At 45.3% G+C, this 17773-nt stretch overlaps 1 protein-coding gene and 1 non-coding gene across 8 annotated transcripts in view; one reads left to right on the top strand and one right to left on the bottom strand.

Moving 5' to 3' along the window:
• Nucleotides 1-5546: 5546 nt before the first annotated feature.
• Nucleotides 5547-5619, bottom strand: trnak-uuu. The gene has a single exon. It is a non-coding gene; the product is annotated as a tRNA-Lys (tRNA).
• Nucleotides 5620-7733: 2114 nt separating this feature from the next.
• Nucleotides 7734-17773, top strand: part of zc3h11a (zinc finger CCCH-type containing 11A) — a 30051-nt gene continuing 20011 nt past the window's right edge. Inside the window, exons 1-5 of one of the 7 annotated variants that reach the window (XM_033042870.1) lie at nt 7734-7833; nt 11085-11544; nt 13989-14182; nt 15975-16094; nt 17214-17337. In XM_033042870.1, coding sequence (XP_032898761.1) covers nt 14129-14182; nt 15975-16094; nt 17214-17337 — 298 coding nt within the window. In that variant the 5' untranslated portion in view covers nt 7734-7833; nt 11085-11544; nt 13989-14128. Of the gene's footprint in view, nt 7834-8482; nt 11545-13988; nt 14183-15974; nt 16095-17213; nt 17338-17773 lie in introns of those variants that run through there. The other 6 variants (XM_033042871.1, XM_033042874.1, XM_033042872.1 and 3 more) reach the window with 6 other exon arrangements.

The following is a 17773-nucleotide window of genomic DNA, read 5'->3' as shown; positions in this document are numbered from 1 at the left end:
CAACCGGGAGTTGCTGCCTGTGTGGAGTTTGCACATTCTCCCTATGACCACGTGGGTTTCCTCCGGGTGCTCCGGTTTTCTCCCACATCCCAAAGACGTTCGCAGGTTAATTGGTCCTTTGTACATTGCCCCTCGTGTGTGGGGAGTGGGTGAGAAAGTGGGATGACGTAGAACTGGTGCGGTGGATGATCGATGGTCAGCATGGAGTCAATAGTTCAAAGGTTTTTTTTTAGATTTGAGATCCCAAGCTGTATCTCAAATCTAAAAAAAACCTAATCTAAGATACTGCCTAACCCACTGAGTTCCTGCAGCACTTTGTGCTTTGCTCAAGATTCCAACACCCTCTTAGGAAGTTGGACACGTCCCCAACGACTCTCGCCAACTTCTACAGATGCGCCGCAGAAAGCATTTTATCAGAATGCATCACAGCTTGGTTTGGAAAAAAAGCTCCATCCAAGACCGCAAGACATTGCAATGAATTGTGGACGCCAAAGATCCTACAGCAAGCGAGCAAGATAGATCACTCGATGAAAAAGACGTAGTAGGGTCATGGGCAGATTCACGGGTAATTTTCGGCCCCATTTCCGTAACCGGCTTCCGTCTCCGCACCAAAGATCCCATAGGATACTAGTGAGGAGACGGAAGCCGGTTACGGAAACATCCTCGTAAAATTAAAGGTCTTTGGTAAAAATTTTCTCCTCATTTTCAGAATTATAATTTATTAACACAAACTGTTTCCCCGCAACGTTGATTACACTGCGGGTCGGGTCGGGTCGGGTCGGGTTACTGAAATGGATGAAAAAAAGGCCCATGTTCCGCTCCGTTGCGTACTACACGTCAGCCCATTGCATTTAGAAGGAGTGGTCTATATTGCTTGCTATAGGATCTTAGGTGGACGCAGCCCAGACCATCACACAAACCAACCTCCCTTCCATTGACTCCATTTACACCTCACGCTGCCTCGGCAAGGCCAGCAACATAATCAAGGATGGGTCGCACCCTGGCCACTCCCTCTTCACCCCTCTCCCATCGGGCAAACGGTATAGAAGTGTGAAAACACACACCTCCAGATTCAGGGACAGTTTCTTCCCAGCTGTTATCAGGCAAATGAACCATCCTACCGCAACCAGAGAGCGGTCCTGAACTACTATCACCCTCGGGCTATCTTTGATCGGACTTTACTGGCTTCACCTTGCGCTAAACATTATTCCCTCATCATGTATCTATACACTGTAAATGGCTCAATTGGAATTATGTGTTGTCTTTCCGCTGACTGGTTAGCATGCAACCAAAGCTTTTCACTGTAACTCGGTACACGTGGCAGTAAACTGAACTGAACTGAACTAAATCTTGCAGTTCCTTGTGTCACTACACTAATCCCAATTGCGAATAAATACTTTTTACATTCGCCACTCCCTACATCTGCTTATGATTAAAGTGTTGATCAATCTTAATGCCACCTGGCTCTTGATAAAATCAGTTTCTGAAAATAAATGGAATTTAAATGTTGTAAAAAATCCCTTTGGTACAACATTCTGCGCTGGTAGTTCCAACCCAGTCAGGCACATTCCAAGCTTTACGGAGCTTTATAGAATGAAGAGGGGCAGAGATATGGTGATTAGCCACAGTCTTTCTCCCCCAGGGTAGTCAGGTGTACAACTTCGGAGGGCAACGTTTTGAGGTGAGAGGGGAAAGATTTAAAAGGTGACTCGAGGGACAGGATTTCTTCACACAGAAGGTGGTGGACGTATGGAACGAGCTGCCAAAGGAAATAGTTGAGACAGGTTCAATAACAATTTGAAAGACACTTGGACAGACACAATGATGGGAACATTTTTGAATGGACATGGGGCCAGGAACAGGCATGTGGGACTAGTTTGATTAGGCAATTTTAATGGGTTGAGCCAAAGACTTTGCACATACATCGCGGAAACAGGCCCTTCGGCCCACCGAGTCCGTGCTGACCAGCGTTCACCTCATACACAAGCACTATCCTACACACTGGGTGCAATTTACAGAAGCCAATTAACCGTCAAACATGCACGTCTTTGGAGTGTGGGAGGAAACCGAAGCTCCCGGAGAAAACCCACGCAGGTCGCAGGGAGAACGTGCAAACTCTGTACAGACAGCACCCGTTGTTGGGATCGAACCCGCGTCTCTGGCACTGTAAGGCAGCAACTCTACTGCTGCGCCATTGTGCTGCCCCTAATAGTTGTGATGCAATGCTGAGAACTATATTCTGCACTCTGTATCTTCCCCTTTGCACTTGCATTTGACATGATTTTATTTATGTGTATTATTATCTGATCTGTTTGGATAGCATGCAAAATAAAGCCATTCTCCGTACCTTAGTACATCTGACAATAATAAATACAAACCTAAACTTAAGACCCTCTTTCTGTGCTGTGTAGTTCTTTGACTCTACAATCCACTCTGTCAGTTCTTCCACATGTTACATTCTCCTTCGGTGGAGACGGGAGCGTGGGGGTCACAAGCCATAGGTGACTGGGCAATCTGAACCCAAGCACCAAGTTGTAAGCGGCCGAAAGGTGCGCATCCCTCAGGACAGCCCCCACTCTCCCACGGTCACCCTCTGCGGGCTGTGGGTCGGGTGGAGCGGAGGTGTGGGACAATGTTCATCCCTCCACAGTGATATGATGGACGCGGGGCTCTGGACCAATCGCTGACAAGTCCTGCAACGTCATGTCCGTTGTTTAACTTTTCAGTTGAGAGGCATTTGGTTCGTTGGCTTGCAGGCGATGCCGCCTTTTGGGTAGGTGGCGTTTCTGCAGAATGGCCATTCGGTAAGTTTGCTTTTAGGCAATGCAGCCTTTCTGTTAGTTGGCTTTTAGGCGTCCCACCCTTTCGGTTAGTTGGCGTTTCGGCTTCGTACGCTTTCGGTTATGTGGCGTTTCGGCCTCGTTTCCATTCGGTTATTTGGCTTCCACCTCTTAGCTTCGGCTTCTCATCCATCGGCGCCACTTCCAGGTACCGGTAGAGCCAATGCTTCGCAGCACCAGAGACCCTGGTTCGATCCCAACCTTGGGTGCTGTCTGTGTGGAGCTTTCATGTCCTCAATGTGACTGTGTGGCTTTACTCCCACATCCCAAATACGTGCGAGTTTGTAGGCTAATTGGTAAATTGCCTCTAGTGTGTCGTGCGTGCACGCGAAAGTGATCTGACATAGAACTAATATGAGTGGGTGATCGCTGGACAGCTTGGACGCTATGGACCGAAGGGCTTATTTCCAAGCTGTAATCACTAAACACAGTAGGTGACCACGGTGGCACAGCGGTAGAGTTGCTGCCTTACAGCGCCAGCGACCCGGGCTCGATCCCGACTACGGGTGCTGCCTGTACGGAGTTTGTACGTTCTCTCCATGACCTGCGTGGCTTTTCTCCGAGATCTTCGGTTTCCTCCCACATTCCAAAGACGTACAGGCATGTAGATCAATTGGCTTGGTATGAATGTAAATTGTCCCCAGTGTGTGTAGGATGGTGTTAATGTGCGGGGATCGTTGGTCGGCGCAAACTCGGTGGGCCGAAGGGCCTGTTTCCGTGCTGTATTAAACCAAGCTAAACTAAAGGCTCTGGAAAGAACTGCAGATGCTGGTTTAAATCGAAGGTAGACACAAAATGCTGGAGTAACTCAACGGGACAGGCAGCATCTCCGGAGAGAAGGAATGGGCGACGTTTCGGGTCGAGTCTGAAGAAGGGCTTGCCTGCCCCGCACAACTGAATACATCTGTGCTACATACCTCAATCACCAGTTGTGACTATGAGTTTTACATTCTCCAAACTCTTTGGGCAAGAACAATTGGACTGAATTCTTTATGAAATTTTAGAGTGGCTACATTCTAAACCTTATTTCCATTCCCAGTCACAAGTGGAAATGTAGGATGTGCTGAAGTAAATAAGATCTAAAAACATTAACTGTTTCGTTTCATGCAACCACTGAGCGTTTTTCTAGCAGCTTTAGTTTTTATTATGGATTTCAAGCATCTGATGTGTTAATGCATGTAATCTATGCGCATTTAAATAACGGTCTTTACAATGTTAAGGACCATTATTGGGTATCTTTTCTCAGGTTCCACTCCTGCAGTTCAGTTTATTTACTTGGATACAGCTTGGAAACAGGCCCTTTAAGGCAGAGATAGATAGATGCTGGAAGGCGACGTTTCGGGCCGAAACCCTTCTTCAGACTGATGGGGGGTGGGGGGGAGAAGGAAGGAAAAAGGGAGGAGGAGGAGCCCGAGGGTGGGGGGGGGGATGGGAGGAGACAGCTTGAGGGTTAAGGAAGGGGAGGAGACAGCAAGGGCTAGCAAAACTGGGAGAATTCAATGTTCATGCCATCCGGACGCAAGCAACCCAGGCGGAATATGAGGTGCTGTTCCTCCAATTTCCGGTGTTGCTCACTCTGGCAATGGAGGAGACCCAGGACAGAGAGGTCGGAGTTGAAAACCCTCAGAGATAGATAGATTCTTGATTGGTATGGGTGTTAAGGGGTTATAGGGAGTATGGGGTTAGGATGGAGAGATAGATCAGTCATGATTGGATGACGGAGCAGACTGGATGGGCCCAATGGCCTAACTCTGCTCCTATCACTTACGACCTTGGGAGAGCAGTCCTGAGCTATCAACTGTCCTGGGCCTCCTCCATTGTCAGAGTGAGGCCCAGCACAAATTGGAGGAACAGCACCTCATATTTCGCTTGGGTAGTTTACACCCCAGCGGTATGAACATTGACTTCTCTAACTTCAGATAGCCCTTGCTTTCTCTCTCCATCCCCTTCCCCTTCCCAGTTCTCCCACTAGTCTTACTGTTTCCGACTACATTATATCTTTGTCCCACCCACTCCCCTGACATCAGTCTGAAGAAGGGTCTCGACCCAAAACATCGCCCATTCCTTCTCTCCAAAGATGCTGCCTCACCCGCTGAGTTACTCCAGCATTTGGTGTCTACCTACCATCTACCTCATTGGAGACCCTTAGACTTTCTTTAATCAGAATGTATCTTGCATCTGTACAATATGGACAGCTTGACCGAGTCTGAGGAAGGGTCTGGACCCGAGACGTCGTCCATTCCTTCTCTCCAGAGATGCTGCCTCACCCACTGAGTTACTCCAGCATTTTGTGTCTACACTTGATTGTAACCATGTATTGTCTTTCTGCTGGCTAGATAGCATTCAACACAAACTTTTCACTGTACTTCGGTATACGTGACAATAAACTAAACTAAACCCCACACCTCTGTAAGAAAACATGCCCGCACATCTCCATTAAACTTTGGCCCTCACACCTCACAGCTATGCCATCTAGTCTTTGACATATCCACCCTGGGAAATGATGGATACCGGCTCCTTTGATATGATGAAATGTGCCAGAATTTCACCCTTTGAGCTCTCCAACCACAATTGAGACAAAGCAGAAACCGAGTCCAAATACTGAAGAAGCATTTGCTGCAGTTCACCATTTTATGACATTGCATTGACGATTTGCAAAAATTGCAGGAATAAATTTGGTGAAACCCCACATGTGCAAAAACTGAACGCCCGAACAGGGACTTGAACCCTGGACCCTCAGATTAAAAGTCTGATGCTCTACCGACTGAGCTATCCGGGCCCTGACACATACAGTGGCGCCTCGCCTATGAGAGGCTGGATCGGCTGCTGTTTACAATTGTTTTTGCTGGGTGAGTTCTGCACCAAAAGAAAATGATGCAAGTACATTATTTGCACCGCAGGCTATTTTCTGCACGCACTTGAAATACAGTTGCGTGAAACTAGCTGCCAAAAGTTAGTTTCAGGGGAAACGAAAGAAAGTTAACAGCCTGTGTGACATGTTGGCGGGCGCCATCTTTGGTGCGGGCAAAAGGGGGGTTGACGGCTTCCTGTGGCCGCCATCATTTTTACTGGCAAGCGGTAGAGGGTACCAAAGATCCGCCCTATGATCTGTGGTAGGTACTGACGTTCACCATCTTAGCAATCTGTGGTGTGAATTTGTGGAATGGTCTGGAACAGGGGATAAAACTTAGCACAAGCATAATTCAGTTTAAAAAGATGTACAAAAACACTTGTTTAAAAGGATATTAGGATGAGGATAGGTGATTGTGATATTTGTTATACTGCTTGTATTGGGAAGGGTGATTATAGAGTGATGGGTTGTAAATATGACTAAGATACTGTATAAGTATCTTAAGATACTGTAAGAGACTTAAGATTCTTGCCTTCCATCACAGTGAGGAGGTGCCTGGTGAACTCACTGTGGTGGATGTTAATTTGTGTTTATTGTGTGTTTTTGTCATTTTTTACTGTATGTAGGACTGCAAGGCAACACAATTTCGTTCAGACGGCAAGGTCTGAATGACAATAAAGGCTACTTTACTTTAGTATATGCGGGGTTTTTCTTTGTCAATTCTTCCCTTCCCTCCCGTACCACCCCCTCCCCGGGCACTTTCCGTTTTCCGTTGCAACCGCAAGAAATGCAACACCTGTCCCTTCACCTCCCCCCTCGACTCCATTCAAGGACCCAAGCAGTCGTTCCAGGTGCGACAAAGGTTCACCTGTATCTCCTCCAAACTCATCTACTGCATCTGCTGCTCTAGATGTCAGCTGATTTACACCGGTGAGACTAAGCGGAGGTTGGGCGATCGTTTCGCCGAACACCTCCGCTCAGTCCGCAATAACCTACTTGAACTCCCGGTGGCTCAGCACTTCAACTCCCCCTCCCATTCCCAATCCGACCTCTCTGTCCTGGGTCTCCTCCATTGCCAGAGTGAGCAACACCGGAAATTGGAGGAACAGCTCCTCATATTCCGCCTGGGTTGCTTGCGTCCGGTGGCATGAACATTGAATTCTCCCAATTTTGCTAGCCCTTGCTGTCTCCTCTCCTTCCTTAACCCTCGAGCTGTCTCCTCCCAGCCCCCCACCCTCGGGCTTCTCCTCCTCCCTTTTTCCTTCCTTCTCCCCCCCACCCCCCCATCAGTCTGAAGAAGGGTTTCGGCCCTAAACTTTGCCTATTTCCTTCGCTCCATAGATGCTGCTGCACCTGCTGAGTTTCTCCAGCATTTTTGTGTGCCTTTTTTCTTTTCTTTCTTTTTTGTATGGCTTTGTAAATATTTGATTAGTGTTCAAATGTAAATAATTTGGTGTACATATAGTGGCTGGTGTACATATGGTGTACATATAGCTGCTAAATTTGTATAAGATAATTACAAGCAGTTGAATAAGGGGTGGGAATTAATAAGCTTTGGCTTCTTCCTGCTCCTTTTCGGACACATATGATTTCATTTATTTATAAATATTGTTTATGACACTTTATAAATATTTTTGTTTTGTTTTTTGTATGCTGTTTCACATTTGCTTTTTATTCTTTTATTCTGTTCGAAATAAATAATAAAATAAATAAATAAATAAATAAATAAATAAATAGATAAATAAATAAATAAATAAGTCTTTGATGCGGGCATATGGGAGGGGTGGCGACGCCATCTTTGATGCAGACATGGTTGGTGACGGCTTCTGGAGAACGCCATCTTTGTTGCTGGCTGGTGGGGACGACATGCGGCCAGCGCCATCTATGGAGCGGGTAGTGGAAGTGGGGAGGTGTGACGGCTACTGGAGAACGTCATCTTTGATGTGGACTAGACAGGTCAGGTGACGTCACCCGGGTCGCCATCTTTGATGCAGGCAGGCGTCGGGGGGGGGGGTTTAGGGCCGCCAGTGGGCGCCATCTTTGTCGCTGGCAAACTGCGGCGCGGTCGACGATGGCGGCGGCACAAAACAAAATGGTCGGGGGTTTATAAGCGGCGGAGAGCAGGTTCTGAGTCCGCTTTTGGTACTGGTTTTACCCTTATTAGATCGCTGGCCGGCAGGCAGGTTGCGCGCGAGCGAGCGAGCGGGAGGGGAGGGGAGAGGATAGGAGAGGCTAGGAGAGGCTTTAGTTTAGTTGACCGACCGACCGAGCGGGCGGCGGCTGCACTAGGCCGCGGGGCCTCGGCCTCGCCTGATGAGCGGCGCCGGCGGGAGGGACGGTGGGAGGGAGGGAAGGCAATAAATCGGGAGGTAGGGGTAGGATAAAGCCTGAGACCTGCCCAGCGGCAAGGACTCCCAACCCCCGGGCACGGCCCCTTACATTTTAATTACAATTTCCCTTTTTCTTCCGTTCTTTCTCTCTATTATTAAGTTCTTCCCCTCCCACGTTATTTAGTTCTTTACGCCCAAGTTCTTAATGTCCCCTGGTACTAACATATCCTTTACAACCCCCTGTTATTAATATATTCTTCCCCCCCCCCCCCCCCCCCCAATCAGTATTAAGGTTTTCCCCTACGTTATTTATTCTTTACCCCCTGCTATTAAGATATTCTTTATCCGCTGCTGTTTATTCTTTACCCCCTGCCCCGTTAATAAGGTGTTCTTTACACCCCGTTAAGATATTCTTTTTCCCCATCCTGTTATTCATTGTCCCCCCGTTATTTAGGTGTTCTTTACATCCCCCCCCCCCACCCACCCACTATTAAGGTTCTTGCACCCAGTGCAAGAGATAATCTTTTCCCCTTCTATTTATCCTTCACCCTCTCTCTGCCCTGTTATTAAGTGTTCTTTACCCTTCTGTTTTTAAGATGTTCTTAATCCCCTGTCATTAAGTTATTTACCCCCCCCCGTTATTTTTCTGCCCCTGGTATTTTTTACCCCCTCAGCCAGCAGTTACATCCTCCTCTCCACCCTTTTATTTGGCTCGGCACTAATCTGTTTCCACCCAGAGGCCGCGACTGGGTTGATGTGTTAATTGAAAAGGAGGTCTTTGGATGGGTTTGTTCCCACACCTGGGAGGCCACCCTTCCTCATCACCTGGTCAGATCTATGCTCACTCCCATTTTATTAAACCCCCACGCAGGCTTGGGATTCTTCAGCTTAACTCCTGCCTCTGGCCACAGTCTCCAGCAGACTAATTCCCCGGCTCGCTGGTAATGGAGGCTCCCTACATTCGTTCAGTGGAACCACTTTGGGCTTTGGAGTTAGGTACTGGGATAACCTGATTCTTTGAACGCCGAGATTTGAGATATCTGATTCCAGTGAAGGATTATTTTCTGACACTTCCCTTTTAAACAAAATAATCAATAGTGTTATCTATGGGCACATGTTCCTATATTTTTTAAAACATTTTTGGGTGGTTTCCATTTGCATTCTGTGTGTTATGTATTGGGCTATGTGACCAAAGTGGATGGGAGTTTTTTTATCTTCTCGGCATATAAAACAGCTAGATTTTTCTGAGCAAATCTGCAGTGCATGTGCAATAATCCAGCTGACAAGATGGTGTTACAAATTGGTAACTGGGGAAAAGTGCAGTAAAGGATTGGGATACATGACCACTTCACTTAATGGCATCGTTTGCCGTGGGGCCAGTGACTTGGTTTGTGTCGATATTTCACTATTTTCAAGCACCTGTTTATTAGGATCTTCTGGCCAAAATATTCTGCCAATTATCTCCCCTCTGGTACTTCCATTTCTCTTTACTTAAAAGTAAACTCCTTGCCTTTGATTGGAAAAGTATGGAATCTCTTCGTTGCAAGCAAAATGTGTACCTACTCTGGGGTCTATCTACTCATTGTGTTTTAGTTGTTGTCAACCCTTCCCTAAGATATGTTTGAGTTTTGTATGGATGTCTCCAAAATCAAAATTGGCCCGTGTTTCCACAATCTTGACATTCTCTTCTCTGTGAGTTTCTGAAGTAAACATTATTATGCAGCTATTTCCACAAAACAAACACTGATTTTTGGTACACCGCTCGACAACTAAAGCACATTGTCGTCATTGCAGTTAAAAAAAAAAACAGCCTAGCTTTAAACATTACCTTGTTAATCATTTCCAAAGTGGCCATTTTGTCTGTACTTTAGTTATTGGTTCATGTGTTGGTTGGTGCTCAGCCCCAAGTTCTGGGTGGAGCTATTCTTGTGGGAACCTTACTCCACGCATGGTCTATTTTTGGAATGCCAAGTTATTAACCAGATGCTGCATCTTTTTATTATTCTATCCTGTATTCAGAAGGATGCCAGGTGCTCCTGTGTGTTCACTTAAAAATGTCCCTCGACTTTAAAAATAATTTATGAGGTGAAGAACAGATGAGACTTGAGCGACCGTACAAATGCTCTTCATTGGGTTGATCCATAGCAGGTTTACGACCCAGCAATATCTTAACCACTGTGCATTTTTGTGGCCAGTTTTAGGCACTCATTTGCACAGGACTCAATGTCCTGACTGACGGGTGATTTTGATTTTTTTTTTTTTCCCTTCTATTCCTGTCAGCGCGTACTATTGTTACGAGCAGTTTTCACTGGCACTGTAGAATCTTTGCATTTGGTACCTTCCTACTTTAATTTTAACCTCAATCCACACCGATGTGCCAGGTGCTCCTTCTGAATGCAATGTGAGTAATGTCAAATTTTACCCCTGGTTTTGGACCAGTGTTTGCAGTGTTTTAAAACCACTTGGCTAAGTGACTGGGTTTTAAAGATGGAAGTATTGAAACTTCTCAACTTCTAAGCTGTAGTATCACCTTTTGCTTCTCCTGATCCATCCATTGTTGGTGACCATGAACTTGTGCCGTGAGGCCAAATATTTGATTCGTATTTATCAGTGGAAGAATTGTGCCTGGGCCAAACTCCAACGTATTCTTGCTGCCACAGAAATGGGAGCTGCAGTACTTTCTCTCGATAAATCTTGCTGCACCACCTTGCTCGCAAGTCTTCCTTGATAATACGGGAGATGTAGCTTTGGCTCTGCGTAAAAGTTTTCTTTATTTAATTACTCTGCAAGATAGCACATCTATTTTTTTGTGTGGGCTGTATCCTGGTGTGGATTTACTGTGGCTTTTCTGGGACACAGCTGTTATAGTCCCTGACACTTGGAAAAGTTACCCAGCCCCAATGAGAGTATGCAAAGTTAATTTGGAAACAACCAAAGCAAATGGGGATACTCCAGTCAAATGTGTATTGGTTTTGAGGGTCGGGGATTTCTACCATGGCGACCGCATGCAGTCCGCTCTGCTTACAAATTTGGGGAGGTTGTTTTTGTGTTTTTCTTCAATAGGTGCAGATGACCCGGAAGGTGCAGAGTTGGACCCGTGTGTGTTTGGTAGTAAATATATTATATCACATCGGCCAAAAAAAAAATCGGTAATCCTCGGCAGACCGAGGCTGCGGAGACCCCTTGGAAGATTGTTAACAAACGGGTTTATTTACCCCCGTCGCCTGTAACCGTGTGGCTTGGCATCTGCTACGCTTTTGAACTTTTTCGGAGGAGTTGATTTTTTAATCCCTGGCTTCCTGCAGTTCAACAGAGCGGAAGATGGACTCTTTCTAGCACCTGCCCGTAGAGTATTTCTAAGGCCCTTTGTGTACGCAGATCGCAAATATTTCTGCCCAGTGTATGTGAAGATGGAGATGGTCGTTGGCGATTTATAACTGACAGATTCAGTGTTCGTTGGCCTGTAGGAGCATCTTCACTGGATGTCTGAGGACAAGCATCTCTACAGCTGACCACTCACCAGGTACATCGACTCGTCCTTTATATTCCCTCGCTGGTGCAGTGTTGGTTTAAACCAGCTTTTGGTGCACATGGAATGCACAACTCTGCAATATTTGCCTGACTATTGATTTTGTGGAAGACAGACACAAAAAGATGAAGTGACCCAGCAGGTCAGGCAGCATCTCTGGAGAAAAGGAATGAGACTGTTCTTCAGAATGAGTGTCAGGGGAAAGGGAAAACGAGAGATATATAGAAGGTGCATAGAACAAATGAGTGATGCCAAAAAAGCAACGATGATCAAGGAAAGGTGGAGCCCACAATGGGCCATTGTTGGCTGTGGTGTAGGTGAGAACAATTTATACAGACAGTGAAACTCAACTGGACGACAGTGAAACTAGTATGACAACTAGGGTGGGGGATGGACAGAGAGAGGGGATGCAAGGGTTACTTGAAGTTGGACAAACCATTTTCATACCATTTTTGTGTTATTTAAGTAACTGCCCTGGTGGATTTCAGAGTCTTTGCAATATTTTATTAGAGATCGCAATGGAGATAATTTTCAAGAGGTAGATACACCTTGGTTTTGTATCAATGTTTGCAGTGTTTGAAAACTACTTGGCTAAGTAACTGGGTATTATTACGGTGGAAGTATTGAAACTTCCTCATTCACGATTTTCTCCAGAGAAGCTGCCTGAGGAAGGGTCCTGACCCAAAACATCACGCATCCTTTTTCTCCAGATATGCTGCCTGCCCTGCTGAGTTACTCCAGCACTTTTGTGTCTTTCTTTGGTACAAAGCAGCATCTGCAGTTCCTTCCTTCACAGTTCTCAATGGGTACTTTGAACGGCTACCCATGATTGTGGTGATATTTGAAATGTGGCTTGCGTAAAACCTGCCATTACATGGTTTCCTCTGGTAGCCAGGAGTCAAATCAAGAGTGTTTAACGTGTATTGACAATGAACTTCTTACTTGCGCAGCAAGACAGGCCTGCAAACACAATACTCAAAGATAACATACTATTTTTATTATTAAATCGTTGAAAACATCAGTGACGCAGTGGAGCTGGTTTCTGACAGGTCTAACATACAATAAGATACAATAATCAAAAATAATTCATTAAATCATTAACACGAGTACTGTGGCAAAAAAAACATCTGAGAACCTTAGTTCAGCCAAGACAATCCATACATTTTGTAGAGGCTATTCGTTGTTGGGAAGAAGTTGCTCTTGAATCTGGAGTTTATAGTTATCAGACTTCTGCACCTTCCAGATAGTAGGAGGGAAATGAGAGCACGGCGAGTGTGGTGTCTTTGATGCTGCCTGAACAGCCAGCGCCTCCTATAGATCCCTTTGATGGTGGGGGGAACAGTACCAGTGATGGACCGGGCAGTATTCACCACTTTTTGTAATCTCCTCCGTTCCTGGGAGTTTGGGTTGCCAAACCAGGCTGTGGTGCAACCAGCAAGATGCATTTATTAAATTTTTCAACTAGTTTGTCGTCTTAATTATTTTAGTTTATTGTAGATTCGATTCACATTGAGGTTATAATATCTTTATTGAAAGTCACATTGAACTATTATATAAAGTAGACAAAATGCTGGCGAAACGTAGCAGGTGAGGCAGTATCTATGGAGAAACGGGATAGGCAACGTTTCGGGTCGAAACCCTTCTTCAGACTGATGTGGGGCAAGAAAAAGAAAGGAAGAGGCGGAGACAGTAGGCTATGTGGGAGAGCTGGGAAGGAGGGAGGAAGCAAGGTCTACCTGAAATTAGAGAAGTCCATGTTCATACCGCTGGGTGTAATCCACCCAAGCGAAATATGAGGTGTTGTTCCTCCAATTTATGCTGGGCCTCACTCTGGCAATGGAAGAGGCCCAGGACAGAAAGGTCAGAATCAGAATGTGAGGGGGAGTTGAAGTGCTGGGCAACCGGGAGATCAGGTGAACTATTATATACCGAGCCTGATGTCTTCTGGTAGGATTCCCAGTCATTTTAGAAGCCCCATTTTAGAAGTTTCATATTTGATTGTTTTGTCAAAACCCTTTTTATTTAAAGCACAAAACCTCTTTGCAACTGTGTAAGATGTGTAGGAAGGAGCTGCAGGTTCTGGTTTACACCGAAGATAGGCACAAAATGCTGGAGTAACTCGGCAGGTCGGGCAGCATCTCTGGAGAAAAGATGGAAGAAGGGTCTCGGCATGAAACGTCACCTATTCCTTTTCTCCAGAGATGCTGCCGGGCCCGCTGAGTGACTCCAGCATTTTGTGTCTAATTTTGCGCCTTTACCTGTACTCTGAGCCCTGTCCGATGAATAGAATAGAAAAAACATGTGATTTGTCTCGAATTGGCCGGCCTTCTCGACTGCTCGTGCCACTGATGTTACAATTGGAACAACATTCAGTCATTGTGTTACAATGTTGTACTCTTGCCTGAATCAATAATTTGCTTTCTTGCTTTTTTTTTCAGTTTGGATAAAGTTTGCGGAAGATTCCAGAAGACAACTTTGCATCATCTCCCCTGGAGCCCACAGAATAGCAACGTTTGAGAGTGTGGAGAAACTAGCGGCGGAAGTCCTTGCTTGGGAGGGAATTTGTTAAACGGCAAACATGACGCTGCAAGGAGACGACTGCTACTTTTATTTTTATTCTACTTGTGCCAAGGTTTGTGTGTATCATTTTGAAGAGTTAGAGTCATAAAGCCATACAGCACAGAAATATTCCATTTGGTCTAATTTGTCCATGATGACCAAGATGCCTAATCTAATCCCATTTACCCACATTAGATCCATATCCCTCAACCTTTCCTAACCATTTACCACATCAAAGTATCTTAAATGCTTTTCGTAGACACGCCTCAACTACTTCCTCAGACAGCTCATTCCATGTACCCGCCACCCTCTGAGTGGAAAAAGTTTGTCCTCAGATTCATATTAAATCTATCCCCTCACCTTAAACGTGTGTGCTTTGGTTCTTGATTTCCCTACCCAGGGTAAAAGACTGGGCATACACCCTGCCTGTTCCTCTCATGATTTTATACACCTCTAAGATTGCACCTCAGCCATCTGCGCTCCAAGGAATAAAGAGCTAGCCTTTCTCCCTACAACTCAGCCCTTCGATTCCTGGCAACATCCTCGTAAAAGAACATGTCAGAGTTTTAAAAGAGAGTCAAGAACAAGACTAAACAAATTTATAGGTCTGAAAATGATCAGTCAGGTTTTTCAACCAGCAATCAATTGATCAATAGTTTGAGGTAGATCAGTATGATGCGGTTGAATATAACGAATATTATTGAGTTCATCAATGCACCAACATTGGGCAGCACAGTGGCGTAGATGCTGCCTTAGAGTCAGAGTTCCTGGTTCGATCCTGACTGCGGGACCTACCTGTACTGAGTTTGTACATTCTCCCTGTGACTGAATGAATGAATGAAAACTTTATTGTCATTCAGATATACACCTAGACACAGTGCACCTTGAACGAAATTTCGTTGCATTTGACTCTCCAATCAGGTAAATAGTAAAAGTAAAAAGTGCTAGGTGCTGGAGTGCTAGGTGCGTCCATAAAAATGCCTCATGTGCATGGTTCTGTAAAATAAATATATATAAAAAGTTTTTTAAAAAGTGTCGATATTTAAAAAGTTCTAGCCTCGGTTTTGTTGATTGTTCAGTAATCTTATGGCCTGGGGGATGAAGCTGTTGCAGAACCTGGTTGTCCCGCTCTTCATGCTGCGGTACCTCCTCCCAGAGTTAAGCAGTATAAACAGTCCAAATTGTGGGTGTGTGGGGGCTCTGGTAATGCCCTTAGCTCTAATCAGACAGCGCTTGTACCCCATGTCCATGATGGAAGGACGAGAAGTCCCAATGGTGCTCCAGTTTCCTCCATGCTCCAAACACCTAGGTTAATTGGCTTCTGCAAATTGTCCCTAATGAGTACGGGTGATAAGCTGGTCAGTGTGGGCCAGAGGGACTTTTTTCCACAATCTATCTCTAAACTAAACTAATTTATGCTGGTTTTTCTTATCGAGTCCACACACAAGATTAGAAGTTGTTCAGCCAGAGCTGAACACACTTCTCGGCATCTGCATACAATGCTTGTGCTTCTTGTGCGTGGTGATGGAAAGATTGGTGGAAACAGGGCCGCGACGTGATGCTCTTTCCTTGACCCCATTTATGTTGGTGTATTGATGACTGAAGCTCAAGCAGTAATAGTATTGTATGCCTGAGTTCTTTACCAATTTTGGGGGGGGAGGGGGGGGGAATCTAATTTTCTGTATAATGTTCTACATCTCAGACCTTGGGTGCCATTTAAAAAAATGCGTGCAGGCCGCAGCCTATGATAATTGACATCTTGGTGTATATTGATGCCAGTGAAGCTGTTACTTTGCTGAACCTGCAGCTCTTCAGTTCATAAATGATTGTTCTTACTCTGATCAAATTTACTTGTGCTTTTGCAGGGCGACACTTGTCTGTTCCGTCACTGTGAGGCAGCTCTTGGCAATGAAACCATCTGTACTTTATGGCAAGAAGGGCGATGCTTCCGCCAAGTCTGCAAGTTTCGCCACATGGAAATCGATGTAAGTTAGTGATCTAAGATTTTCCTTGAACAACTTTTTGTAAGGAAAGGGCAGCCTCTTAGGGTGGCATGATACACAGCGGAAGAACTGCTGCCTCACAGCGCCAGAGACCCGGGTTTGATCCTGACCACGGGTGCTGTCTGCACGGAGTTTGCACGTTCTCCCTGTGACCACAAGGGGTTTCTCCGAGATCTTCAGTTTCCTCCCACACTCCTAAGACACATAGATGTGTAGGTTAATTGATTGCTATAAATGAAAAAACGTAAAAATTGTCCCGAGTGTGTAGGATAATATTAATGTGCGTTTTCTCTGGGTGCTGCGGTTTCCTCCCACGCTCCAAAGATGTACAGGTTTGTAGGTTAATTGACTTTGAAGATTGCAAATTGTCCCTAGTGTGTAGGATAGTGCTAGTGTACATGGATCACTGGTCGACGCAGACTTGGTGGGCTGAAGAGCCTGTTTCCGCGCTATATCTCTAATTTAAAACCAAACTAAATATTTTGAAATCTTATTGTGCATGCCATTAATCAAATCATTAATCTTTGCCAAGGAAGATCTGGTCCTTGCATTGAACCCTGGGGAGCACCACTCTGCAGCATTCTACGTCCTGAAAAATCAGCTGTTTGTCATGGTGTCATGCAGTGTGGAAACAAGCCCTTCGGCCCAACGTGCCCGTACGTCGATCAACATACCGCAACTGCACTAGTCCCGCTTTCTTGCATTTGGCCCACAATCCCTCAACCTATCCTATCCATGTACCTGCCAAATGTTTCTTAAACGTGGTGAAAGGAGCTACCTTTGTACTATGTGCTAAATGACACTGCTTTCCACAGTAGGTCTGTTTCTTATCTGCTGGTGTGGATTTTCTCTGCATGCTTTCAAATCTCAAACTTCCATGCTGATTTTAATGGTTTAGGCTTTAAATATATGCAATTCTCATTTGGGGTATAGATCAAGTGCAGGCAGATGAAGTTAGTTTAGCTCGGCGTTCTCTGTGCAATGCCACAGTGAGGATTCATCCTTTATGCTGTCCGAATTATTGCTAATTTGTGGTTGGTAATCTTAACGGCTGCGTGAAGTTGAATTGTTTAAAGTCACTTATTTTTCTCCACCTTGCAGAAGAGACGGAATGAGATCCCCTGCTACTGGGAGAAGCAACTCACTGGCTGTACAAAGCTGAACTGTGCTTTCCACCACGGTAAGCCACGCTTCATTGAAGGAGTCTTCATCCCTGCCACAAAAGGTCTGTGCACTAACTGACTGCATCTAATGTGTTTCCTGCATCCACTTAATCATATTATTCTTTTTAAGTGTCTATTATAATTAGTTATATTTTATATACTAGAATATAATGTACATTCAGTGATACTTTATTGTCACATGTCAGCAAGTTCTTCAGTTAAACAGGGCATCACGGACAGGACACAGTGGTCTAGTTGCTGCCTGACAGCACCACAGGTGACATGTGGATTTCTCCGGGTGCCCCCGTTTTCTCCTTTACTCCAAAGATGTGCAGATTTGTAGATTAATTGGCTTCGGTAAAAATTGTAAATTGTCCCTAGTGTGTAGAATAGTGCTATTGTGCAGGGTGATCGCTTGTTGGCGTGGACTTGAAGGGCCTGTTTCCGTGCTATATCTCTAAACTAAATTAAACCTGGGTTCGATGCTGATTACGGGTG

This window comes from Amblyraja radiata, chromosome 24 (genome assembly GCF_010909765.2).
Source record: "Amblyraja radiata isolate CabotCenter1 chromosome 24, sAmbRad1.1.pri, whole genome shotgun sequence".
Lineage (NCBI taxonomy): Eukaryota > Metazoa > Chordata > Chondrichthyes > Rajiformes > Rajidae > Amblyraja > Amblyraja radiata.
The sequence above is the reverse complement of the archived record's forward strand: the minus strand, read 5'-3'. Positions and strand labels throughout refer to the sequence as shown.